At 42.5% G+C, this 26,117-nt stretch overlaps 1 protein-coding gene and 1 pseudogene across 1 annotated transcript; one reads left to right on the plus strand and one right to left on the minus strand.

Annotated features, from left to right (window-relative positions):
* The first annotated feature begins 22,536 nt into the window (after positions 1-22,536).
* On the plus strand, positions 22,537-22,940 carry Rps20l4 (ribosomal protein S20 like 4). Its single transcript, XM_087564173.1, has one exon. The coding sequence runs from the start codon at positions 22,546-22,548 to the stop codon at positions 22,903-22,905; it is 360 nt and encodes a 119-aa protein (XP_087420299.1). The 5' UTR covers positions 22,537-22,545; the 3' UTR covers positions 22,906-22,940.
* Positions 22,941-23,154: 214 nt separating this feature from the next.
* On the minus strand, positions 23,155-24,121 carry LOC148004285 (nicotinate-nucleotide pyrophosphorylase [carboxylating] pseudogene; annotated as a pseudogene).
* Between the last annotated feature and the right edge of the window lie 1,996 nt (positions 24,122-26,117).

Raw genomic sequence — 26,117 nt, forward strand, 5'->3', positions numbered from 1 at the left:
TAGAATGGGAGAAACCATTTGCCAACTATTCATGTCATCAATGGTTAATATACTGAGTATATAAGGAATTAAAAAGCTGAGTAGCAGTAAAACATAACTTAACTAAACATGATTAAATGACTGAAACAGACATCTTTCCCAAAGAAAATACAAGCAGTCAACAGGTATATGCAAAAAATTCTCCCATTAGTAATTGCTAGGAAAAGGCAAACCAAAATCTTAAGGAGATAGCCCCTCATTTAATAACCTAGCAAAAAAAGACACAAAAGAATAGGTTCTGGTGAGAATGTGGATAAAGGGAGAATCTCATGTCATTGGTAGGAATATGAATACATCCAAGCAATATGTAAATGTGCAGATTCTCCAACAGAAACCAGAAATGCTATACAATCCATGTGAAGGCAGGGAAACCACTGAATAAAGGTAATATTAAGTACCACCCAAGGTGATAGGTACGAATATATCTTATTTAGCCATGAAAGACTGAAATCCAATAATTTGCAGCAACATGGACTGAAGAACTGACCATGGTGGTAAGTGACAAACTAGGGTCCAAATACAAATACTGCATCTTCTCCCTCCCCTCTGCGATCTGGAAAGGTCTATTTCATGGAAGAGACATCTCTAGACACTAGGATATGGAGAAGGGCAGGGGACAGAGGAAGGTTGTATAAAAGACACCAAAAACACAGAGATTAAGTTCAGATGTTCTACAGCACAGTGAGGTGACTAGAGTAACAATTATTATATTATGGTGAGAGTATATTATTGTGTATCACTTAAATCTTAGAATAAAAATATTTTAAATGAGAGAGATGAAGTTTCAAGAGGTTAAATGACTTGCTCATAAGGTCACAGAGATAGAAATACTCCCATCTCCCCTATCAGAAGCAGAGCAAGCCCATTGCCTTCTCTAATGCTAACAGATTAGCAGAGAAAGAGGAAGAACCCTGGGGAGTTTTCTGTAATTGCTCCATATTAGCTGCCTGACAAATTGCCTTCTACCTCACAAACCCCACTGCATTTGCCATCTGACAAGTTCACTTGGACTTTCCTTATATTTTGCCTTTTCTTTGTGTGTGTGTGTGTATGTGTGTGTGTGTGTGTGTGTGTGTGTGTGTGTGAGAGAGAGAGAGAGAGAGAGACAGAGACAGAGACAGACACAGAGACACAGAGACACAGAGACACAGGGACACAGACAGACCAACATACACACAGAGACAGACAGACAGATCGATAGACCGACATACACACACACACACACACACACACACACACACACACACACACACACACAGAGAGAGAGAGAGAGAGAGAGAGAGAGAGAGAGAGACTCATAAGTAAAAGTCTAGATACACTTTCACAAAATTTCGTACAATGTATTTTGAAATGGATTGGTGTTTTTAATTTTAAATTAAGTAAGTTATTTGATAGTAAGGTAAGTAAGACTTTGGCCCTCAGAAGATTCAAAACATCTCATTTGTCCCCTGCTGATGGATACCTTGGTTGATTCTGTCATTTAGTGACATAGGCCAGGTACTCTTCTGTCTGTTAAGTCTGACACCATCATCTTAATCATTCTTTTTTATTATATTTTATTTAGTTTTTATCTTCAAGAGTGCATGCATCTTTCAACTGTCCTCTTCTTCCATAAAGTAGGTCCCAGGGATTGAACTCAGGTTGGTAGGCTTGACAACAGACACCTCTACCCACTCCATACAGTGATTTCTTAAGAGGCAATGATAGAAACCATGGAATAGTGAGATTAGATTTCTCAATTAATAAAATGTAATCATAGTGAAAATCCCAAAGGTAAAATTGGCTTCAAGGGAGTCCTAATCTTCTAGATCAAATAATGTGAACAGGATGGAGTTTCTACTGTTTTCTCTCTTAGGGTTGGCTTGCTTTCATACCAGACCCTGAAGGTCTCAAGATGCCCTTGCGAAATCATTTGTTATTCACACTCAACAGAAAAATGCTGAAAGCGTGTTCTAATAGTCACAGTCAAGGTCATAGGTCATGGGCCCACCACTGAACCATTTCTTCTGGTGATGAAAGTAAAGAAAGCCTCGGTCTTACCTCCGCATAGGAGCTAAAAAGGAACAATTTCCTGGGAATCAAATGGACATTAATAGCCACTGGACAGACAGAAACGATGCTGGAGATAAGATGAACATTCCCTTGGCTTTCCTGTATCTTAGCCAGTGCATAGTAAAGGAAGGCATCAAACAGTATGTGAAGTGCATTAATGAAGTCACGATCTCCAACAGGCTCGGTCCTACTCTAGTGAGCTCTCCCTCTCCCTTGTGCTCTCTCTCTCTCTCTCTCTCTCTCTCTCTCTCTCTCTCTCTCTCTCTCTCTCTCTCTGGTGTTTTTCCTCAGCTGATTAATTTGATCAAATATTATAGTAATAAAAAGCAATAGAAATCCTCACGGAATCACTGTCTTTTGATTGTTATCTCACTTACTCATAGTTAAACATTCTATGTCTTTATACTATGTAAACCATGATAAAATGGGTTCAAAAAAAGGTCGCTATACACCCATAAAAATGGACTCAGTCTCTCTCCTGCTAATAGACGTAAGATTTATTGAGATTTCCAAACATAAAATTGCTCCATTGACTAAGTCCCTGTCTTTAAACTATGTCCCAAATTACTCAAGACAAATAGGTTCCTTTTACTACCATCTCCTTGAAACTCCTTAGTCCCTCATGATGAGAAACATTCCTGTACCATGAGCAATGAAGGCAACTTGTTCAACTAGAGGTATATTCTTGATGTGTTTTCCCAGAAGTTTTTCCTTGGTCCTTATTGTATGTATGCTCCCTCTGAAATCCATAGCTGTGTTCTTCACTCCTTTTCTGAATTACTCAAATATTTACAAAAAGGTTTTCCTTTTACCCAGATTTATTTCCTCCAAGCCATGTCCTAGAGTCCTTGCCAGAACTATATTTCTGGGACTCAGATCTGATCGCATCATCTCATGCCCTAACTACCTCAGAATATGTTCTTGCCTGTGAGAGTTTCTGGTTTGTTCTTCAGCTGTTCATGAGGCATCAACTCCCTAACTCCCGTTTCACTGATTAGCTTTGAGGAGTTTGCCTGGGACTTCTCCAAACCCATTATCTGAACCTCCGTTTATCTTTTGGCCTTTTCTGAGTCTGGAAATCTTTGACTAGATAACTTTTATTTATTCTTCAAGACTTGACTCAGTTTCTTGCTGAGTATTTCTTCTTCTGAGAAGCCATTTTGAAATCTTTGTGAGTCAGTGGTTTTTCCTGCTGTCTTACATCACCCTGTGGAGTACTTACTTGCTTTCCTTGCAAGGTTCCTGGGTTCAGAATCTTGTTTTCCTCATCCCTCCACAGTGGACCTTACCCGGTGCTCCTCTGCAATGCTGAGAAATGCAAATTGTGGAGTGAATTGTTTTGCAAGTTCTAGGGGACAAAGTAGGGCAAAGGGGGCTGGGTTGTTTGGGAACTGATTACCATTTTGTGGAGGAGCCCCTAGATAATCCATGTCTGTGTCATGGTAATGGAGCACAGAGTCCCTTTTCTGGTCTTTACCCATGAGTATTAAGAAGAGCTGCAGAAGGAAACCCAAAAGCAAGCTGGAGGTACCCGCAGGTGCTAGGTGGAAAGAGACTGGAAACTGACACAGCACAAAATAAAAGTGGAAACAAGATGAGAAAAGAAAAACAAAAGGACACTCAGGGACATTGTCCTTGGTAGACCATATTGAAGGAGCACAGTTGTTCTCTTCTTCTAGAACTTGAGTCTTGAGCAGCACCCTTTTCCTTTGGATCAATGAAGGGGGACATGATTTACCATAGCATTGTAAGCCTGGTTGGTAGCTAGAAGTTTCTTCCTATAATTTAAGGATAATACCTAACTAGTTCTATGTTTATTGTTGCCCACCTATCTTCTAGTTATGTTATCTTTGGGTCAGTTTAAGGTCCTGTTTACCTTCCATGCTGCCACTTCCTGTTTGCAGCTTGCAGATGTTCATCACTCGCTAAAGAGCCAGGGCTGCTCTCCTTCTCATCGATGAAGGCCAGAGTGTGGAAAGGAGTTACAGGCAACCTAGACGTTGTTTATTGTACTATTTGAACTCTGATTGCCTTTTAAACTATCCACAGCGTATCATTAACCAATGATCCTGTGCCTTGTTTCAGAAGAAGCTGACATTTTGACGATCACGGGGGTCAACTGGGGCCAGGGAAGGAGACAGCCCAAGACAGCACCTCTATTCACCTTCTTCCTGTATCAAGTATCATCTTGAGATGTAGCATACTGTCTAATACCAAGGATTCTCTTATATAAAATACCAGCATCATACTCATTGAAACACCAATGTGTTCTCAATAGTTGCTTGTTTAGGAATGAATAAAATTCTAAAAATTAGTAAGTATAGTGTCGATGCCCACACCAACACGGCACCAAGAATCGGGTGAAAGCCTGTGGGATTAAAGAAACACACACACACACACACACACACACACACACACACACACACACACAGGTTATTCATGTTAAGCAAGACAAGGAAGGGGGAGGTTAACTCCAGCCATTAAGATGGCTGCTACAATAGCAGCAGAAATGCCAAGGTCTTTCCCAAGACAGTTCAGGATGGGCCATCCTTCTCTGGAACAACCGGCAGGCAATGGAACCATGTCTGAGATCTGCACAACCAGGGCAGAGTTCCCTGGTCTCCAGCAGCTTCACACGGATGACATTCCTGTGAAGCTACAGACTGCAAAATGGCAACACCAGTCACAGTGGCAACAGCCGCCAGGGGAGTGGGGGGCGGGGCAGGGGTAACAGCTGGAGTCCAGTCTTCTCCAGAAAGCAGCAGTGCACAGAGGGTCTGAGTGTAGACTGTGGTGGGACGGGACATGCGCAGCAGTAACAATGACTGGAGCAACGCCAAAATCTCTGTGATGACAAAAGATGAAGGGGAATTCTCCATCTTCCTCTAAGAGCACAGGAATGACTCCAGGGACCCGAACCACAAGAGCTGAATCTTCATGCTCCCAGGATCAGCATCTCACCAGCCACTCTGGCCGCTGACACACTCCTGCAGCATCCTGTAGGAAAAACACAAACATTCCCTCTTCCCCATATAAAATACCTGAACAGGATCATACCATATGCCAATATGTGGAGCCTTCTATTTCACTTAGGCAGAAGTATGCCTAGTTGTAGGGTGCCATAAACACTCAGAGTGTTCCTTGGCATCCAAATTTTAAAATTGAAATAAAAAGAATATTATTAAATAATTGTATAGCATACAGGGATAGTATAATAAAGAAAAAACATTAAAAATTGTGAATCAATAAATGGGGGAAATCATTCCAAACACTGTTGTCTTAGTCAGGGTTTGTATTCCTGCACAAACATCATGACCAAGAAGCAAGTTGGGGAAGAAAGGGTTTATTTAGCTTACACTTCCACATGGCTGTTCATCACCAAAGGAAGTCAGGACAGGAACTCACACAGGGCAAGAACTTGGAGGCAGGACCTGATGCAGAGGCTATGGAAGGGTGCTGTTACTGGATTGCTTCCCTTGGCTTGTTCAGCTTGCTTTCTTATAGAAGACAAGACTACCAGCCCAAGGATGGCACCACCCACAATGAGCCCTCCCACCCTTAATCACTAATTGAGAAAATGCCTTACAGCTGGATCTCATGGAAGCATTTCCTCAAGGGAGGCTCTTTTCTCTGTATCAAGTTGACACACAGAACCAGCCAGTACAACTATACTTGGAGAATCAAAGGATAACTTAAAGGGGTGGGGAGCAATCAGTGGGAAATCCATGTTTGTCCAGTACCAAAATATCTATTTCTGTCCTCTCCCAGAGATGCTGTGTGCACCAAACCTTAGTTGCAAGAACCCCAGTGCAAGTATACATGATGACATCAGGGGTGAGGGCTGTTAATCAAGCTACCCGATGGGAGAAGGTTTTCTACAAGGCTTCTTAGGCCTCCATGGCCCTGACATTTACCTCACCTTTTGTCAAGGCATCTTTTATCCCAGTTCTGACTTGAGCTTTATGTCCCACCATTTAACCTAAGGCCCATTACTTGCAGCTTATTGTAGCTGCAAATTAAAATCTGCAGGAAGCAGATACACACCGTGATTTTATTGGCTAATGTAAGTACAGAGTGACTCACCGAAGATCTACCCTTCAGGGAAATCTCAGGTAGGAAAAACTTTTCTGGCGCTCAACTTTTCCCGGAATAACTTTGTCATTAAAGATACAGTCATTGAATCAAAAGCTAATTGGTTCAAACTGTGAATAATTTAATCTGGGATTCTCTATCCATTTACTGTACAAATAATTGACACCATGCGTCTTTTAGGCAGGGGTGCCACCTAATTCTGAGTTCCAATGCACTTATTTCTAATTTTGAAGAAAATAAATTCCTCCAGTCTATTTGCATTGCTAATGATATCAAGGGGTAGGGAGGTGGCTCACTGGGTAATAACACTTCCTTTTCAAGCCTAAAGACCTGAGTTTGATCCCCAGCACCCATGTAAAAAGCCAAGCATGCTAACATGCCTAGGTTGTAACCCCTATTGTTGGAGGTAAAGAGAAGAAAGTTGCTTGGGCCAGTGGGCCAAGCTAAAAGAGCAAGCTTCACGTTTCAGTAGGAGACCTTGTCTCAAGGGAGTAAGACAGAAAGGAATAGAACAGGACACTCAGCATTCTCCTCTGGACTCAGAGCCTGCATTTGTGCAAACACACACACACACACACACACACACACACACACACACACACACACACACTGGGGAGAAGGATTTCAGTGTAATACCAACTCACACCTGTTAGCTTATGCTCATGATCTAAACTGTGTTTCACAACAGAACATCCTTAAAATCAGGTTTAAAAAATTAAATACAGAAGCTGGCAGTTAAAAGGCTCTGTAGTTAAAAGGGCTGGTAGCTCTTCCAGGGGACCTGAGTATTCCCAGTATTCATATTAGGTAACTCATAGCCTCCTGAAACTCCAGTTCCAAAGGATCTTCTTACACACACACACACACACACACACACACACACACACACACATACACACACACACACACACACAGATAAAAATAAAAAACAAAGATAAATTTATTTTTTTGCTTGTTTTAAAATCTTTATATATTTAATAAAAACATTATTACATCATTTCTCCCCTTCTCCTCCTCCCAAGTCCCCTACCTTCATCTTCTCCCATGACCTCCATCGCTGTCAACTTGGTAGCCTTTTCTTTCCCAGTTGTCATGTCATACATACATACACGTTTATGTATATGCATGTACAGATATATACGTACAACTTGTGAGTCTGTCTTTGTGTGTATATGGTTTCAGGGCTCACCACATTACACTGGATAACCAACTAGGGGGCTCCTTCCCTCCCTCAGCAGTCAGCAGTTGTTTCCTTGTCCTGGGGTGTGACCCTGTGAGAGTGTTACTCCTGCCAAGTCAGCATGTCTAGTGATACTGTCATCGTTCATACATGATGATGTGGCTATTTCTGTGAGAAAATGTTTCACGGTCTACCCCTGGTACTCTGGCAGTGTCTTCACCCACTAAGAGGCAACCAAAGCCAACAGCCGTAGTCCACAGATATTGTGAGTCACCTCAACTATTCAAACCAATCTTCCTAAAGGAGATGCCTTGTACCTCAGACTGGAGGGGTCTTGGTTAGCTTATACTTCTTGTGTGGAGCACTGTCAGCCCTAGTGGCACAAACTCATTTACACTACATGTATGTGCATATGTGTACATATGTGTTCATATACTTACATGAATTTGGATGATTCTTTAGGTAAATATAAAGTAATAAGATTCCTCAAGGCTTCATCAAACACCCCCTTCTTTCCCTTTGGTATTGATGCCCCTCCCTATTCCCCAGTTGGATCCCTCCTCCCCAGTTTTCCATTTCCAGCTTCACGTCACCAGTATCCTACGATTGCCCTATTACTCACACCCCCTTGTCCTGTATAATTTACCGGTTTCTGTGGCTACTCCATGTTGTATACTCATACCTGGCTATTTGGAGCTAGGAACTCAGATAAAAGAGAGCAGAGAGAGCACAGCCTCTCTGGAAATCACTATGGAGACTTCTCAAACAACTAAAATATCAGTCTCTCATATTAGGTCCCAGTGATATCATTTCTTAGCACGTGCCCAAAAGACTCAACATCCACTCCACAGATATTCACGCAGCCATGTTCCACTGCGCTCTAGTCACAGCAGCCAGGAAGTGGGAACAACCTCACTGTCTCTCGGCAGTCGAGTGAATAACGAAGATGGAGTACAAAGTGATAATGGAATGCTAGTCAGTTGTGATGAGAAATGAAACCATGAAACTTGCAGGTAAATGGATAGATATTAGGTGAGGTAACCCTGGGCACAGAAAAACAAACACCATATCTTCTCTCTTTAATAAATTGAATATGTGGTTATCAATGATTACCTTATTCTAAACTTAACTCTATGGAGCAAATTGTGCTAAAAGACATCTCACTAAGGACCACAAGGAGTCCTGCTCGTCTTACTCACTGCTGACACAGCACACACTCAAAGGCAAGTGTTCTGCGCCTTTGTTCCCTCTTTGAAAGAAGAATCTACTTCCTTGGTTTCGCTATTGCTCTTTTGGACCTATCAAGCTGGTCCATTTCTAAATGCCAAAATTCACAGTGGCTAATAGTTAAGTGATGCTCTCGTCTGGCCCCTTTCCAATGATGCATTGATTCTCAAAATCCACTTGTAAATCTGAGGTTAGAATTATTCCAGTGCGGGGGCAGGTGGGGAAGGAGGAATGTAGTATGAATGTGGAGGAAGGGATTCCAAGATCGTATATTTACCTGCAAACAAAATCCATGCGAACTAACTGAATTAATACGGCTGACAGTAAATTGAATGAAACTTATCTATTGAGCACAGGCATAGGAACCCTGACAACCAGTGTAAAGCATCATTTGGAATAAGACTGAGGCATATATCACAGGTAACAAAGTTAGAACATCCCCCGTAAATGACAATGGCGTTGTCATGGCACAAATGACAATCACAGTCATCTGAGGGGGGTTGGGAAAAGTTTCTAATTGGAGTTATTTGTGAACAACTGGGGCTTGAAAGGATTTTTTGAGCTCCTGAAACCAATCTATAATTCCAATATCTTCAACACAGAAAAAGATTTAGGAGACTTACAGTTTTAACAATTTAACCTTGAACTGGGTCAAAAGGATGCTACAAAGGGAAACCAGGTGGTTTGCCTGATTCTTTGAGGTCACTGGTCTTTCTTTCATTACCTGGAAGCTACTTTACGGCTCTATAAATTGCAGAAACTGTCGATGACTGAGTAGTTCTGGTGGTTAGCATCTCTAGCTGATAGATGTGGAAGTTTTCACATTTCAGGTGGAAGGATGACTGGTTTCTCCATCATTTCTTACCCAATATCATAGTCGGTTTTGTGATTCTCTGCTACTAAGTAACCTATGAAAGTTAAGAATTTCTTGCGGGGTGGAGGTGGGTGGAAGTGGCTCATGACTTTAACCCCAGCACTTGGGAGCCAGAGGCAGGCGGATCTCTGTGAGTTCGAGGCCTCTATGGTCTACAGAGTTAGTTCCTGGACAATCAAGACTACATTTAAAAAAATGTATTTCTTGTAAGTCTAGAAGCTGACAAGCTCTGAATCAAGGGAGTGTTCATGTGGTAAGGGGTTCTTTGTTGTTATGTCATCTGTTAAGGAAAGAGAGAGAAGAGGAGGAGAAGGGAGAGGGAGAGGAGAAGGTGAGACAGAAATTCATTTTTATAACAAATCCACCAATCTAGTCTCCTGATAACACAATCCTGACATAATGACATAAATCTGTCAATAATGGCAAAAGCCTAGTAACCTGCATCCTTGAGTTTTTACCTTTCAATGCTCCGGATACTATTGTATTGTTAGGTTTCTGTCTTAGTCATTGTTCTGTTGTGTTAAAAGACACCATGACCAAGACAACTCTCATAAAAGACAACATTTAATTGGGGGCTTGTTTACAGTTCTGAAGGATTAATCAGTCCATGATCTTCGGGGCAGGAAACAGACAATTGAGGGGGGTACATTTTGGGGGTGGTCCAAGAGGAGTTGGGGTGGAAATGGGGAGTGAATATTTGATTGTCCCAAATATTTCTAACTTGTATAGGATTGATGAAAATTCATCAGTATCTTATAGGTTCCTACAAAGGCCCAGAACTAGACAACCTGAAACAACACACGAGAAGCCCCTGTCTCTTAAAAAAAGAAAAAGTGAATGGTCCCTCAAGGAATACCAACAAAGAATTATGAATTATGTATTGCTTTAAATAAATACATTTTTGTATGTAGTTAAAATGCGTGTGCATGTGTATGTGTACTCATGTGACTAGAAGAGGGAGAGGGGGAGGGGAAGGGAGAAGAGAGAGAGAAAGAGAGAGAGAGAGAGAGAGAGAGAGAGAGAAAGAGAGAAAGAGAGAAAGAGAGAGAGACTGAAGAGCTTTTGCCATAGTTAAGGTTGTAAGATAGTGTATTCATCATGATCTTGTATCATAACAGGAAGGATCTGGCTATGCAATTAAAAATAATTAAACCTCCTTCAGATCTCGATGTGAAAATGAAATGATTACATTCTAGAAATCTGCTGCTTAATCCTGTTCCATTTCTAACATAAAATAAGCTTGGCACCACCAGAGAAGGTTGGAAGTGAACACTGCCTGGCATTCTTCCACCAAACTTCCTGCTGTGGAAGATTGGTTCTTTCAAATAACATTGAGTACTGAATTGGTGTTTAATTTAAAAATCTTTAATCAACGAGGGTCCCAACAACCACTTAAACTGTGCTGCTTGTCAGTTCTAACCACTAATTACGAAATCACCGCTAATGCCATAGACAGAAAAGGAGCCTTTGAGTTAAGAGTCTGGGGGTGGTGTTGGAAGAGATCAAGAGCTCCCCATGCCACTTCTGAAAGGAGAACGCTGCAGTGGTTTAGTTGAAATGAAGAACAAGGTATGGGAGTCCTTTGAAACAGAAACATCTCTGGACCTCATCCACCGGTTCTTATTTAACTCGACACAATGAATGGGCTTAGACATCTGCCACTCCAAAAGAGAGTACTCGTGTTTGTATCTTAGTGATGAAGAATGCTTTTCCTGAGTGTCAAGGAACCCTGAGAAGACTATTAAACCGACCGAGGAGGAATCCCGGTGATGGGTTATATGTACTAGGGAGTTCAACAGATACCATGTGAAGCCTAAAAGTTATATCTTTAATTTTCTCCAATTAGTCAAAACATTTGAGACTTCTCTCAGCATGTTCTATGCTTTAATGTCTAGCCACTTATCCGCAAGATGGCTGGACAGCGTAAGAAGGCACAATAGGATGAAAGCCATCCTGATCCTGAGAAAGTCTGGCCCTCCAGAGGCAATGGGGCACTACCCACAGAGGGGCGGAAGGTGGGGATAGACACTGCGGATTTAGAGGGCTGGTGAGAACCCAGTGAAGAGAGGCCCTGGGAAACGTGAAAGGACTTTGGAAACCCCGCAGCTGGGAGGAGGTTGGAACAGCAGAGAGAGAGAGAGAGAGAGAGAGAGAGAGAGAGAGAGAGAGAGAGAGAGAGAGAGAGAGAGAGATCCCATGGGGAAATACATCATACATCATACTGGGAGCAAAGCCACCTCCAAGGACAAGCGAGATGTCTCTGGAAGAGAAAATGGATTCTAAGAAGAACAAATCATACCAATCAGAAGTTTTAGATCTGTGTAGGATCTTCGAAGTTTTCTTTCTGTGTGGACAGAGGGAAGGTTGCTAATATTTTTCAATCTTCCTAAAAGGGAGTCAGCTCCTAGAGCCTGGTTATCATTCCCGTAGACATATCTCTTTAATGAGCATAATTAAGACAACTTTCAAACACTCCCATGCATGTAAACATTGAGGACAGATTTAAGTCAGAGGATTTTAAAAGAAGAGCCCTTCCCTATGAGAGGCCAAACCTACTCCATCTTGGGACCAACCAGCCCATGGACCAGGAAGGACCCCATGTCTTGCCCTTGCAACAGTTACCCCCTAGCTAATTCCTAGTAACATTTAATCAAAGATTAGTCTGATTGTTTCACATGTACTTTTGGACGTTTGTGATTGTATATGGTCTTGCTTCAGAGCACTCACCAGTTGACTTATAACAGACATTCAGTTAGATGATTGCCAGGGGAGACCTCTCCTGTGCTCCTCACTTACTTCCACTTCCTATAAAACCTTGTCCTACTGAGGGTTCCAGGTTGCTTCACCGTCCCTTCTATCCTGCTGTGTCAGGGTTGGGTTGGAAAAGAGCCAGGGCTTGAAATAAAGAGACCCTAATGCTACTGCATCGGAAGCAGCTCCTTGATGGTCTTTTGGGGATCAGGAATACTTCCTGGCACAACACCTAATCTCAGCTAAGTATGTCTTTTATTTACTGTGACAGGTAGGGGTAAAAGAGTACAGAAAAGTTCAAAGTTTAAACTCAATAATCGCTTTAAACCACCAATTTCAAAGAGATGGAATTAACGCCATTCTAAACCGGACCCAATGACATGGGGTTTTAAAACATATCAGTCACTAGATGGCGCTGTATAAACACAAATCACTAGTTAAGGCTCTCCATTTCATCTCTTTGAAATTGGTGGTTTATTAATATAAATAAATCTTTAATAGTAAACCTAACTATCTTACAAAACAACACATAAATACTTTAAGTCTCTATCAATGAATACTGACTGGTTTTGAGAATGGCTCAAAGGCAGCTTTAGGGCTGTTACATGACAGATAGGGAACTGAATTTTAAAAAGGTAAGACAGTTGATAACATAGGAGAGGGAGACAGGAACAAGGAATCAATTCATGAGAGAATGTATAATTTGAATTTTCTTTGGTTCCCATTAGAGCTGCCAGAGCCTCAGAAGATGATGGGCTTAGTGTTCTGTCAGTAATACCATAACTCATTCTTTTGTTACATTAGGAAGATTGGAGATGAAAGGCCATGCTGGCAGAAGATGCAGGAAGGGATTACATATGCAAATAACCCCATTGCTCTCGGACTAGAGATGATTTGTCTTGTACTATTTCTTTTAAGTTGCACACAGAAATTTTTGGGGGGTTGCTATCAAAAAGCAAAATTACAAGATTAAAAAGCACAGAGAAAGGAAGAGGCTATTTGAAAGGGGCTCTGCAAAGCTGGGAGAAAAAGTCAGCATACAGATAACTCCGGAGCCTGCATCATTTCTTTTTTAAGTTAAGGGAAAGGTAAAGCATTTAGAATAGTTTCGGGAAGAAAGGTTAAGTGTATTCAGAGCCTGGGGAATTGAGAACATCTGGTTACAGTCACACAGAATAGCACAGTTGAGACTTGATGGTGGGTTGGGATAACCTAGGCCAACTGCCTTCCTGATGAAGGCTGACTGTGTGCACTCCATTTTCCAGAAGCACTGGGGCTGTATTTCACATATCTGGTGTGCCACCTACTGCTTCCTCTCTGTACCACTTCCCCACACAGCGCGTGCGCGCGCGCGCACACACACACACACACACACACACACACACACACACACACACACACACACACACAGAGCAGCCAGTATGACCCATCTAGCAATGCCAGGGAGGAATGGAGAAATGGGAAGAACACTCAGGGCTGCTGCCTTAATGAGCTTTCCTCCTGCACAGTCACCCAATAAACTCTTTCCTCTCGCTTTGTGGTTTAGCCTACAAACACTGCCTCCTTTCTGAAAAGGTCATCCCACTCTTCAGACAGAGTGTGTGCTCTCAGCAGCTAGAAATACCTGGGTACCAAAACACCCACTAAGAAATGCAGAAAGAAAACCAAAACAAAAGATAGATTAACCTCCACTTTGATTTTTGATGACAAGAACATAAATTTTACTTTCCATTCGTAGCAGTCCTGTGCTGTTCCGAAGATACATTCACATTGGAAAAGGGCTTCATGGTCCTTTGAATTTAGAGAAAACATGGCTGTCACTAAAAGTATGGAAAAATACAGAGCATGACGTTTGTTTTTTCTCTCACTAATTAAGAAAGGATCTAATAAGGAATGCTGAATTTCAGAGATTGGGGAATTGTGCTTTCACCCACAATAAAACGTTAGGTTACTACTTTAGAAAGGCTTCGGCTCATTAATTTTGACACGAGTATTTAAAATAATTTAGTTTCCTTGGTAAATGGTCTGTAGACTCTTGAAAGTGTTGTTAGCCGAAATATTATTAATGTGAGAATGTACTCAACACATCTCATAATTTTGTCGAGAAATGAGACGTGAATGATGCATTTTATGGTAGGGCAAGCTGGGTGTGGGGGAGAGAAAGGACGACGTAGTGGCTGAGGAGAGAACGTGGCTGAGCAGTGGGACTCAACTTATGGGAGATCTGAGTGACGAAAAGGGGCGGATCACTAGAAAAACATACAATTTCAACTCTGCTACTGATTCTCATCTATCACCTCTGTTTAATGTGACAAAACACCGTGACAGGGTGACTTGTAAAAGAAAGCGTTTGATGGGCTTATGGTTTCAGAGGGTCAAAGTCCATGATGGTGAAGCAAAGGCATAGCTACAGGAACAGCCAGGGCTCACATTGGACAGCAAGCAGAGGCAGAGAGGGGAATACTGGGAACAGTGAGAATCTTTGGAAATGTCTACGCCCTCCTCCAGCCACATATCCTTCTCCTAATCTTTCCCAAACACTTCCACCAACTGGGGGCCAATTTACAAACACAGGAGCTTATGGAGGGATGATATTTTGTTTATGTTCAGCTTGGGGAGTGGCACTGTTAGAAGGTATGGCCATGTTGGAGAAGATGTGGCCTTGTTGGAGTAGGTGTGTTACTGTGGGTGTGGGCTTTAAGATTCTTATGCTAGCTGCCTGGAAGTAAATATTTCAATAGCAGCCTTCAGATGAAGATGTAGAGCTCTCAGCTCTGCCTGCACCATGCCTGCCTGGATGCTGCCGTGCTCCCACCTTGATACTGGACTACCTGTAAGCCAGCCCCATTTATGGCTTACCCAGGTAAGATCACTGGTTGCTCTTCCAGAGGTTCTGAGCTCAATTCCCAGCACCCATGTAGTGGTTCAGGACCATCTATAAAGGGATCTGATGCCCTCTTTTGGCATGTAAGTGTACATGCAGCGGAATGCTCAAGCATAAAAAAATAAAACAAAGATAAAAATAAATATATTAAGCGGGGGCTGGAGAGATGGCTCAGCGGTTGAGAGCACTGACTGTTCTTCCAGAAGTCCTGAGTTCAATTCCCAGCAACCACATGGTGGCTCACAACCATCTGTAACGGGATACGATTCCCTTTTCTGGTATGTCTGAAGACAGCATCAGTGTACTCACATATATAAAATACATAAATAAATCTTTTTTTTTTTTAAAAAATGTTGTCCTTATAAGAGTTGCCTTGGTCATAGAGTCCATTCACAGCAGTAAAACCCTAACTAAGACAGTGGACCATTCTCATTCACACTTATGCCTGAAAAGCCAGTGTTGTGGAGAATGAACCCCTGAAGATGGTTACTAACATGCTTGTGACTGGCTCAGCTAGTGCTAGCACTGTGAAGACCCAGGGCAACTAAAGAAAAAGCAAGTCAGCTATCAAAAACAATGACTTTATGAAATTCGTAGGCAAATGGTTGGACCTGGAAAATATCATCCTGAGTGAGCTAACCCAGTCACAGAAAGACATACATGGTATGCACTCATTGATAAGTGTCTATTAGCCCAAATGCTTGAATTACCCTAGATGCCTAGAACAAATGAAACTCAAGACGGATGATCAAAATGTGAATGCTTCACTCCTTCTTTAAAAGGGGAACAAGAATACCCTTGGCAGGGAATAGAGAGGCAAAGATTAAAACAGAGACCGAAGGAACACCCATTCAGAGCCTGCCCCACATGTGGCCCATACATATACAGCCACCCATATAGACAAGATGGATGAAGCAAAGAAGTGCAGATCGACAGGAGCCGGTTGTAGATCGCTCCTGAGAGACACAGCCAGAATACAGCAAATACAGAGGCGAATGCCAGGAGCAAACCACTGAACTGAGAATAGGACCCCCATTGAAGGAATCAGAGAAAGAACTGGAAGAGCTTGAAGGGGCTCGAGACCCCATATGTACAACAATGCCAAGCAACCAGAGCTTCCAGGGACTAAGCCACTACCTAAAAGACTATACATGGACTCTGACCTCATAGGTAGCAATGAATATCCTAGTAAGAGCACCAGTGGAAGGGGAAGCCCTGGGTCCTGCTAAGACTGAACCCCCAGTGAACTAGATTGTTGGGGGAGGGCGGCAATGGGGGGAGGATGGGGAGGGGAACACCCATAAAGAAGGGCAGGGGGAGGGAGTAGGGGGATGTTTGCCCGGAAACCGGGAAAGGGAATAACACTCGAAATGTATATAAGAAATACTCAAGTTAATAAAAAAAAAAAGAAAGAAAGAAAGAAAGAGACATAGAGCCATGGTTGAACTGACTCCAGCTGAGGATAATTTTTTTAATAGAATTCCAGGACAATATTTGGTGAAAGTGAAATTTTAAGGGAGAAAGAGTCCAGCTGGAGGAATGACTCACTTTTGCATTATAGCATCAGCCGTTCTGTTCTGCCAGAGCGTGAGGTGCCAGGTGTATTTTCTGCTCGCCTCCCGCAGAGCAGGGCTGGCTTTCTAATCTCTCTGCATCCTCCTGCGATTTCCCTTCACCTTTTCTCCCAGGTTATTTTCCCCATAAAATCATCCTAATGTCCTCAAGAACACCTTCCTTCAGGCCAGCCCCATAACATCCTCCTCTGAATCTCCCCTCCTTCCCCATTGCCTGACCAATCTCATGTTGTTCTATGGCTTACTTTACAAAGATGTGTGTATTCAGCCACATTTCTTATTAAGGCAGCAACCTTGTCAGCCTTCTCTTTCCGTGTAGTAAATGCCCAGATGTATCTGCAGCACTTCTCCATACGGCCCTACATTTTACACGCACTATGGAGCTTCCTAATCTTTCTGTGTTGCCAACGTCTTTCTTCACCTAGGATCTCCTTCAGTTTATGCCATCCCAGGTTGCATTAGCTAGCTCACGCCGTGTCCCAGAGCTAGGGCGATCAATTGTCCTGATTTTATAGAAATGACAAGTTCCAAAGAAGGATTTTCAGGAGCATTTCAGGAGCACACACCGTTTAAACTAAGTTCACCGGTCAATCCGACCTTTCTCTCCCACTCTCCGGGCATACACTGCAGTCAAAGTTTTCCTAGGCATAGTGTGCTCTTCGATTTTCTTGTTTAGCTCGCTCAATGGAACAGTGGTTCTCAACCTGTGGGTCACGACCCCTTTGGGGGGGGGATCACATATCAGATGCCATGCATGTCAGATCTTTACATTATGATTCATGTAACAAAATTACAACTATAAGTAGCAATGAAATAATTTTATGGTTGGGGGGTCACCATAATACAAGAAACTGTAATAAAGGGGTATAGCATTAGGAAGGTTGAGAAGAGCTGCTTATAGTGTCTTGTTTCTCTGTGTACCTGGTGACTAGTATAATATTATTTTCTACCATACAAATCTCTCTCTCTTTCTTTCTTTCCTTCTTTCTCCCTTTCTTTCTTTCTTTCTTTTTCTTTCTTCCTTCCTTCCTTCTGTCCTTTCTTTTCCTTTTTTCCTTCCTTCCTTCTTTCTTCCTTTTTTCCCTTTCTTCCTTTCTTTTCCTTTTTTTAGAAGGCTTCTTTCACTTACTCTTATTTTGGGCAGAGTAAATGGCTACTGGCCTCCCACAGCCTTTGCTTTCTCAGTTGCTCTGAGCCAGTTTCAATGCTGTTTATTCATATTTTGGATGACTACAAGCTACTATTCTTGTCCAGTCTATTGCAGGTGATTAACAAGGGAATAAAGAAACCTGCTGAAATGAACTCACCCCGCAAGTCACACGCAGACCCTGGAGGGGTCTAAGAGGCTGTTCCTCATTACAGCAACTCTGAGCCACTGAGTCACCACGCCCCCTTCATTATTTTATTTACTCCTCCCAGTAAACTTCCTCAAGTTGTGATCATCTCCATTTCAGGAAGCAGAAAATTAAAGGTCAGAAAGATGAACTATCACCCAAGGTCACACTTTTTCCCACATGTGACATAGACTGGTACTTTTGCACATCCTCTTTCCTTTGGTGCAGCCAAATCCCTGGATTTTATTACTTCAAGGGGGTAAAACAGTGGCTGGGAGACCTGTCTGTAAGCCTGTATTAACAAGGCAAGGCCGTGAACAAGAAGCACCGCGTATTATTATTATTATTATCATTATTATTATTATTATTATTATTATTATTACTAAACTGTCAGCAGAATGATTTGCCCAAATGCTCACTTTCTTGGACATACTAGGTTTGAGATGCATAGAAAGGACACACTACTACACACTCTTTTTTTAAATTTTTATTTATTTATTATATATGAGTACACTGTCGCTGTCTTTAGACACACCAGAAGAGGGCATCAGATCTCATTACAGATGGCTGTGAGCCACCATGTGGTTGTTGCTGGGATTTGAACTCAGGACCTCTGGAAGAGCAGTCGGTGCTCTTAACCGCTGAACCATCTCTCCACTCCTACTAGACACTCTTAATTTTCTATTTATATTCAGTGTGTGTGTGTGTGTGTGTGTGTGTGTGCATGTGTGTGTGTGCGTGTGTGTGTGAACATGATCATATGGTCTATAGGAACTCAGGAGAGAAACTTCTCATCTCAGATTACATCTGAAACCCGAAATAATTCACTTATTTAGATATTTAAAGGGCCCTTTCCATGTGGTTGTTATATATCTCTTGCTCACTGTCTACCTGAGAATTGTACTTAGGAAAGACAGGAAAACCTCAATATTGGGTTGGTTATAACACCATACACATCAACATACATGTATAACATGCACACATGTACACACACAATTTTATTTGAAATAATGTGTGATTTACTTAGTTGTGATTGTTTTTTAAACAGTGAAAGAACGGCAGCTTAGAGTTAGTCTATAGACTCTGATTCACTGCCATAGACGGCATGGTTTTTATTTTTGTAGGAAAACTTTGACAGATGAAAGAGAAATCTTACTTTGGTAACCTTAAGAATAATTTTGAAAGTTTTATGTGTTTCAATGAACAAGGCTCAATTACATGTACAGTCTTTGCCTTTAACACTTTCCACAAAAGTCTCTCTGGCAATGAACTCAGTGCTTCAGGGGTAAAACAGAATTATCCTTGCACATTTGATGATTGCGTAGTGATGTGTAGTTAATCAGTGTAGCAACGCTTAATATCTACTGTTATATTTTGTCTGTTCTGGAATGAATTACTATGAACTAAAGACAGCTGTCCACGTAATTAAACTGTAATGTGACTGAGTTTTTTAGATCTATTTATTTATTATATATACAGTGTTCTGCATATATACAGAAGAGGTCACCAGACCCCATTACAGATGGCTGTGAGCCACCGTGTGGTTGCTGGGAATTGAACTCAGGACCTCTGGAAGAGCAGTCAGTGCTCTCACCCTCTGAGCCATCTCTCCAGCCCCTGATTTTTTAAATAATGAGATTAGCTGGGTATTGATATTTTGGGCCTATATGTTTAATTTTCATCAATATTAAAAAACTCATATACACTTGTGATTTTCCAGAGGCCATTTAATATGGAAAAGTAAGACAACTCGAAATTCTACAGAAATTATTAATTCCAGAGATGCTGAACCACACTGGATGGAGCAGGCTAACTCAAACCTTTCCTTCTACTCACTTTTATAGGTTGCTGATTTATCCTGCTGCTGGAATAATTAATACCCTGATTTTTAAAATTTTACTTTCCAAGAGAAAATTGGCTAGAAAGACCACCTTTCTTAGAACAGGGAGGTTTTTGTGAGAGCTTCCTGTCAACTTGTCACTAAATTGTAGCAAACAGCTCTGCTTTCCCAGAAGCCTCTCAAGTCTCCTCCTGACCACAGTCACTTTACAACGCGATCACCAAGAAAGGGACAGGGTGTTCCATGCTTACAACCAGCCTGTTTGGGGCTCATGGTGTAAACGTAGGGTGGACATCAATTTTGTGAAACCACAGAGAGCTTTTACCTTCTTTTCTACTTTTCTGAACATTGGTCTTGATGCATCCTCTCCCTTCAGAGGGAGACTGAGAGTAGATTAAAAAAAAAGGAGGTTTTAGGGATTAGGACATTCTCCCCAACCTACAGTGATCACCAGTCACTGGGAAGATGAAAAGTGAAGAAAGGGCATTGGAAGACCCAGTGTCAAGAGACACCACTGTTCACAAGGTAAGAATATTGTCATAGCAACAGAATGGTGATCACTGCTGAATTGGCTAACTTCCCTTCTTAGTGACAATAGGAGAAGCGCGCGCGTGCACACACACACACACACACACACACACACACACACACAGAGACAGAGACAGAGACAGAGACAGAGACAGAGACAGACAGACAGAGAGACAGAGAGACAGAGAGACACAGACAGACAGTCCTTCGGATGTTTGCATCCCACAGAAACCCATCTCTCTCGTGCCTTCTGGAAGGTAAGTCAGAGCCCTGAGAAACAGAGCAAAGGCTTCCAGAGATTAGAAAACAAAATCAGAGCTAAGAGGAATTTCTTGGCCAATTTTAAGATCCACATTTCATAAAAGAAAGTTCTAGGAAACCACAAATGTTAAATATAAACTTTATGGCTAACCCGGGTCTGTCCCTGAGTCTTGGAGTCTCATATGTCAGAGAACAGATGCGGCAATGGGCTTCCCAGGGCAGAGGCTTCTAGGGGTTCTGAGCTCTCCATGCAGAATTATTTCTGTATTTCACAGATACACTATCCAGAGTTTCCTACTGATTAAGCCTTTTAATATATTTCCATGAGAAAGGTTCCTGTGCTGAGATCAAATCTGCCTTGGTCTGTGGGAGGAAAAGAACAAGGGAGCAGCTCTGACTACTGCTGATGAAATTAACTGTTGGCACAGAATTGATCAAAGATTGAAAATAAGGATGATTATCCCACCCGTGTTACCGACTTTTTTCCCCATTCTTCACGAATTGTGTAACTAGTTATAGATTCAGTGTGACATTTTAGCCCAGGACCTGATAATCTCTAAAGTCTTTGCTTTTGTATTAGATGAAGATCAGCTCTCACTCTCTCCTGTTCTCTTTTAGCCTCATAAAGCATCTTATCATTTAATAAGTAACAGATATTTTTTCTGGTAAGATATTTTATTTCATTCCTGAGAGAATTACAATGTTGCAAGTAACTATGGCTAATAATAAGTAAATAGAACTATATGCAGATATGGGAGAGAACCTGATGGTGATAGACACATGGATGGGGCTCAACAAACTCATATTTGGGCTAACTGATTGGCACTCGGAACGAATATGTCTAAAAATATTTTAGAATTTGTTTTTTACAAATGTATTCCTGCAGAACACAGTAGGCTAGCAAGGGATAATTGGAGGAAAATATAAGAGAGTAATGTTCTTCTCTGATAGCCAGGGTGATAGAATTCATGGCAGCTTTTGGGGGGACTGTAAGGGTTTTCCCATGTATCTTTTCTCAATAGCAGAAGGATATTTGAAAGCTTGCTGAGATAAATGCAGTCAGCATCTCTTTTAATCCTCAAAGGATCACATTTTATAGATTGAAAAATTCAGAAGAATAATTTTCCCTCTGCCTACTAAAATGCTAGGTGGTAGAGCCCGTGTGGTGAATTTAAAACATTCCCCTTTCCTCTGGAACTGAGCTGACCTGAGTGACTCACCTGTGGCTAACAGAATCCACTGGGAGTGACTCCTGAAACCTGGTCAGAAAAGGTCATGCAGTTTCTACCTTGTTCTTTGTGGTGCTTTTCCTCGTAGAAACCAATGGACTTACAATAAATCGTATCTACTTTAGACCTTTATTCAAGGGAAGCGGCATGTAGGCACACTGGTCAAGAGTTAGCATCAATGGTCAGTCACGGGAGTGAGGCGGTTACGTCTAACGCTATGGCGCCACAGGGGCTGTAGACCCGTGTCTGCTTACAATGACATGAGAGACTTTTTCTTTTGTTTTTGATATTTTATCCTTTTGTAAAAAGTTATTCTCTTATCACACACACTGTTCTTTATTCAAAGCTCTCATTTCTTTTTCCCTACACCACATCCCTTCTTCCTTCTCAATCCACGTCTTGCTTTCACGTCTGTTTTGTGTGTGTATGTATAGCTCACAGTACTTAAGCCTGAGTCAGGGATTATTTACATAAATAAGGGCAATGTACCAGTGGATACACAACTGAGGAATGTAACTTCCCCTCTTTCAGCCATCATTAGGTGCCTATGCCGCCTCAGGGAGGGTGGGGCCTTTTAAGCCCCGCCCCTATTATCCAGGATGAAATGTCGATAGGACCAGTCTTGTCCAATAGACTTTGCTGCCTTGCATGTTAAGAATGGCAGTTTTTACGCCTCAGCCATGGCATTTAAAGATACCGGGAAGACTCCCGTGGAGCCCGAAGTGGCGATTCACCGGATTCGAATCACGCTCACCAGCCGCAACGTGAAGTCGCTGGAAAAGGTTTGTGCGGACTTGATCAGAGGCGCAAAGGAGAAGAATCTGAAAGTGAAAGGACCAGTGCGCATGCCTACCAAGACATTGAGAATCACTACCAGAAAAACCCCTTGCGGTGAAGGCTCCAAGACGTGGGATCGTTTCCAGATGAGAATCCACAAGCGACTCATTGACTTACACAGTCCTTCAGAGATTGTTAAGCAGATTACTTCCATCAGTATTGAGCCTGGAGTGGAGGTTGAAGTCACCATTGCAGATGCCTAAGTCCACTGTTTAAATAAATTGACTTAATTGTTTAAAAAAAAAAAAAGAATGGCAGTTTTATGGCATTTTCTCATCCTGCAAATCTTTTTTTTTTATTTAGTTGTCATCTACAGCCCAGTAAGGCTGAACATTTATTAGACCCATTTAACAGATGAAAAAACTGAAGCGAGCAAAACCAAAGTCAGCCCTGGCAAGACACAGAAGCTGGAGATGGCAGAGCCAGCAGGAAGCCTAGGTTAATGCCAGGTATTCCTGTTGGCCTCTGAACCTAAAGATGATCCTGAGAGGCCCAACAAAACAGGCCGCAGTAGTCTATTCTGGTGGCATCTTCTTCGAGTTTAGGACTGGCGGGCATGAGGCGTGGCCTGGGTCAGCATCCCGAATGAGATGACGTCAGTGTGCCCTCCACAGAAGTGATGGAGGTTGCCCAGTGTGATGTCCCCGTTGGCTTCCACAGCCACCCTGGGGAATTTGGCTTTAAGTGCAGCTACTGTGGGATGCAGCTTCTCAGGCTTGAGGTTGTCAAGCATTACCAGGTCAGCCCCAGTCTCTGCTGCCTGCAAGGCCTCCTTCAGGCTGCTACATTCCGCCTCTTACCTTCAGGGAGATATGGGCTGCCCGAGGGGCCTTCAACGCTGCACTGTCTTTTTCATGCTGCCGGCTGCCACCACCTGGTTGTCTTTCACCATCACCAACCATTCCTGGTCATACTGGTGACATGCAGCCCTGCTTAATAGGAGCCCACACTTCTCTACCAGTCGGAACCCCGGTATGGTCTTCCTTGTGCCCGCCATGCATCCAGTCCAGCCGGTGCTCCTGGCCACATTTACAGCTGTCACTGCCGTTTGCTGGCAATTCCACTGCGGCAGGCCAAGGTGTTAAGGGCCATCCGTTTCCCCAGCAGCATGTCCCCTGACCTCTGCCACAGTGACTACAGGTTCCTCCCTCCCGGAGTCACCAGGACATTAGGCAATTGAGTGAATATGGCATCAAAGAAAGGTCTCCCTGCCAGAACCCGGGGAGATTTGGCTCACAAGTGCAGCCAGCGTTGGGGCTGACTTTTATGGTAATCAAGGATGCAAAATTGAGGCCCAAGCATCTCCTCTTTCAGTCAGCTGTTCAGGGTAGTAGGGGCAGCAGGCCTTCAGGGCTCATGGTGACCTGGAGCAGCCAGCTGGTCCGTGTGTCCACCATTGTTCAGATCGAATGTTTCCATCCTCCATATCTTACACTCTTCCTGCTCTCTCTTTTGTGATCTTTCATGAGCCTTGTTGTGAGGGAAGGAGCTTCGAGCCCTATTAAGGAACAAGCAATTAAAGGTCACTTACTCTTAGCACATCGATCAGTTTTTGGGTCAATGCACCAACAATTGCCTGTGTGAAACAAGTTTCTCTGATCAGGGCCGAGAATAGCACTCATCTATGTATATGAATATAAACACTTAGAGGCAAATCTGACATCATTCCAGTTAACAAAACAATAGTCGTAGGTTGGCCCTGTGGGCCTCTGGCATTCAAAGCCAGGGTCTTTGACTAGGTTTACAGTACCAGGTATTCATCCATTCTGTGTAGTGGGCTTCAAATCTAATCTGAAAGTGGCTGGCTCCTTCCACATAAGCTGTCATTGTTGCACTAGCAGGCAAGTCTGGCCTGTTACATTGCTATGCTGGGTGAATTTTCTCCTTCAGCAGTTTCCAAAGCACTTTGAAAGCTCTCATCGGAGGAAACTTCCAGTCCAGTTCCAGCTTGATTTCTCTGTGCACAACAAGTGCATGAAGGACTTCTGTGAGTGCTACCTGGTTGCTGTGTCACACCACCCAGTGTTACAGGCACTCAGTGCATAGTAACAACAACCGGAAGAGCTAGCAATAGAACCTGGTTCTGCTGGACTCCAAAACTCACCGAAATGTATGCATTTTATGCCTCCTTAAGCATTCGATTCTGTTACTTCATACCAAAAGTCTGGTATGAGAATCATTTGGGTATATGATTATACATTGAGATATCAATTTAGACATGTCTGTGGTGATTTGAGTTTTACAAATGATTTTCTGGATTCCATTGTCTTGAATCTTACCAAATCAGAGAATCAGCATCTTACACATATAATAATAATAATAATAATAATAACAACAACAGCAGCAGCAGAAATAACAACAATAATATGTTTTCATTCACTTAGTCAATATTTATTTTTTTTCTTGTTTCATCTTTTTTTATTATTATTAACTTGAGTATTTCTTATATACATTTCGAGTGTTATTCCCTTTCCCAGTTTCCGGGCAAACATCCCCCTAATCCCTCCCCCTCCCCTTCTTTTTTTTTTTTTTTTATTAACTTGAGTATTTCTTATATACATTTCGAGTATTATTCCCTTTCCCGGTTTCCGGGCAAACATCCCCCTAATCCCTCCCCCTCCCCTTCTTTTTTTTTTTTTTTTTTTATTAACTTGAGTATTTCTTATATACATTTCGAGTATTATTCCCTTTCCCGGTTTCCGGGCAAACATCCCCCTCCCCCCTCCCCTTCCTTATGGGTGTTCCCCTCCCAACCCTCCCCCCATTGCCGCCCTCCCCCCATAGACTAGTTCACTGGGGGTTCAGTCTTAGCAGGACCCAGGGCTTCCCCTTCCACTGGTGCTCTTACTAGGATATTCATTGCTACCTATGGGGTCAGAGTCCAGGGTCAGTCCATGTATAGTCTTTAGGTAGTGGCTTAGTCCCTGGAAGCTCTGGTTGCTTGGCATTGTTGTACTTTTGGGGTCTCGAGCCCCTTCAAGCTCTTCCAGTTCTTTCTCTGATTCCTTCAATAGGGGACCTATTCTCAGTTCAGTGGTTTGCTGCTGACATTCGCCTCTGTATTTGCTGTATTCTGGCTGTGTCTCTCAGGAGCGATCTACATCCGGCTCCTGTCGGTCTGCACTTCTTTGCTTCATCCATCTTGTCTAATTGGGTGGCTGTATATGTATGGGCCACATGTGGGGCAGGCTCTGAATGGGTGTTCCTTCAGTCCCTGTTTTAATCTTTGCCTCTCCCTTCCCTGCCAAGGGTATTCTTTTTCCTCATTTAAAGAAGGAGTGAAGCATTCACATTTTGATCATCCGTCTTGAGTTTCGTTTGTTCTAGGGATCTAGGGAAATTCAAGCATTTGGGCTAATAGCCACTTATCAATGAGTGCATACCATGTATGTCTTTCTGTGATTGGGTTAGCTCA

Source organism: Rattus norvegicus, chromosome 8, assembly GCF_021556685.1.
Source record: "Rattus norvegicus strain SHRSP/BbbUtx chromosome 8, alternate assembly SHRSP_T2T, whole genome shotgun sequence".
Classification (NCBI taxonomy): domain Eukaryota; kingdom Metazoa; phylum Chordata; class Mammalia; order Rodentia; family Muridae; genus Rattus; species Rattus norvegicus.

Bases quoted from the DNA above. Each gene is read 5' to 3' on its own strand.
- Rps20l4 (XM_087564173.1), top strand. From the start codon at position 22,546: ATGGCATTTAAAGATACCGGGAAGACTCCCGTGGAGCCCGAAGTGGCG.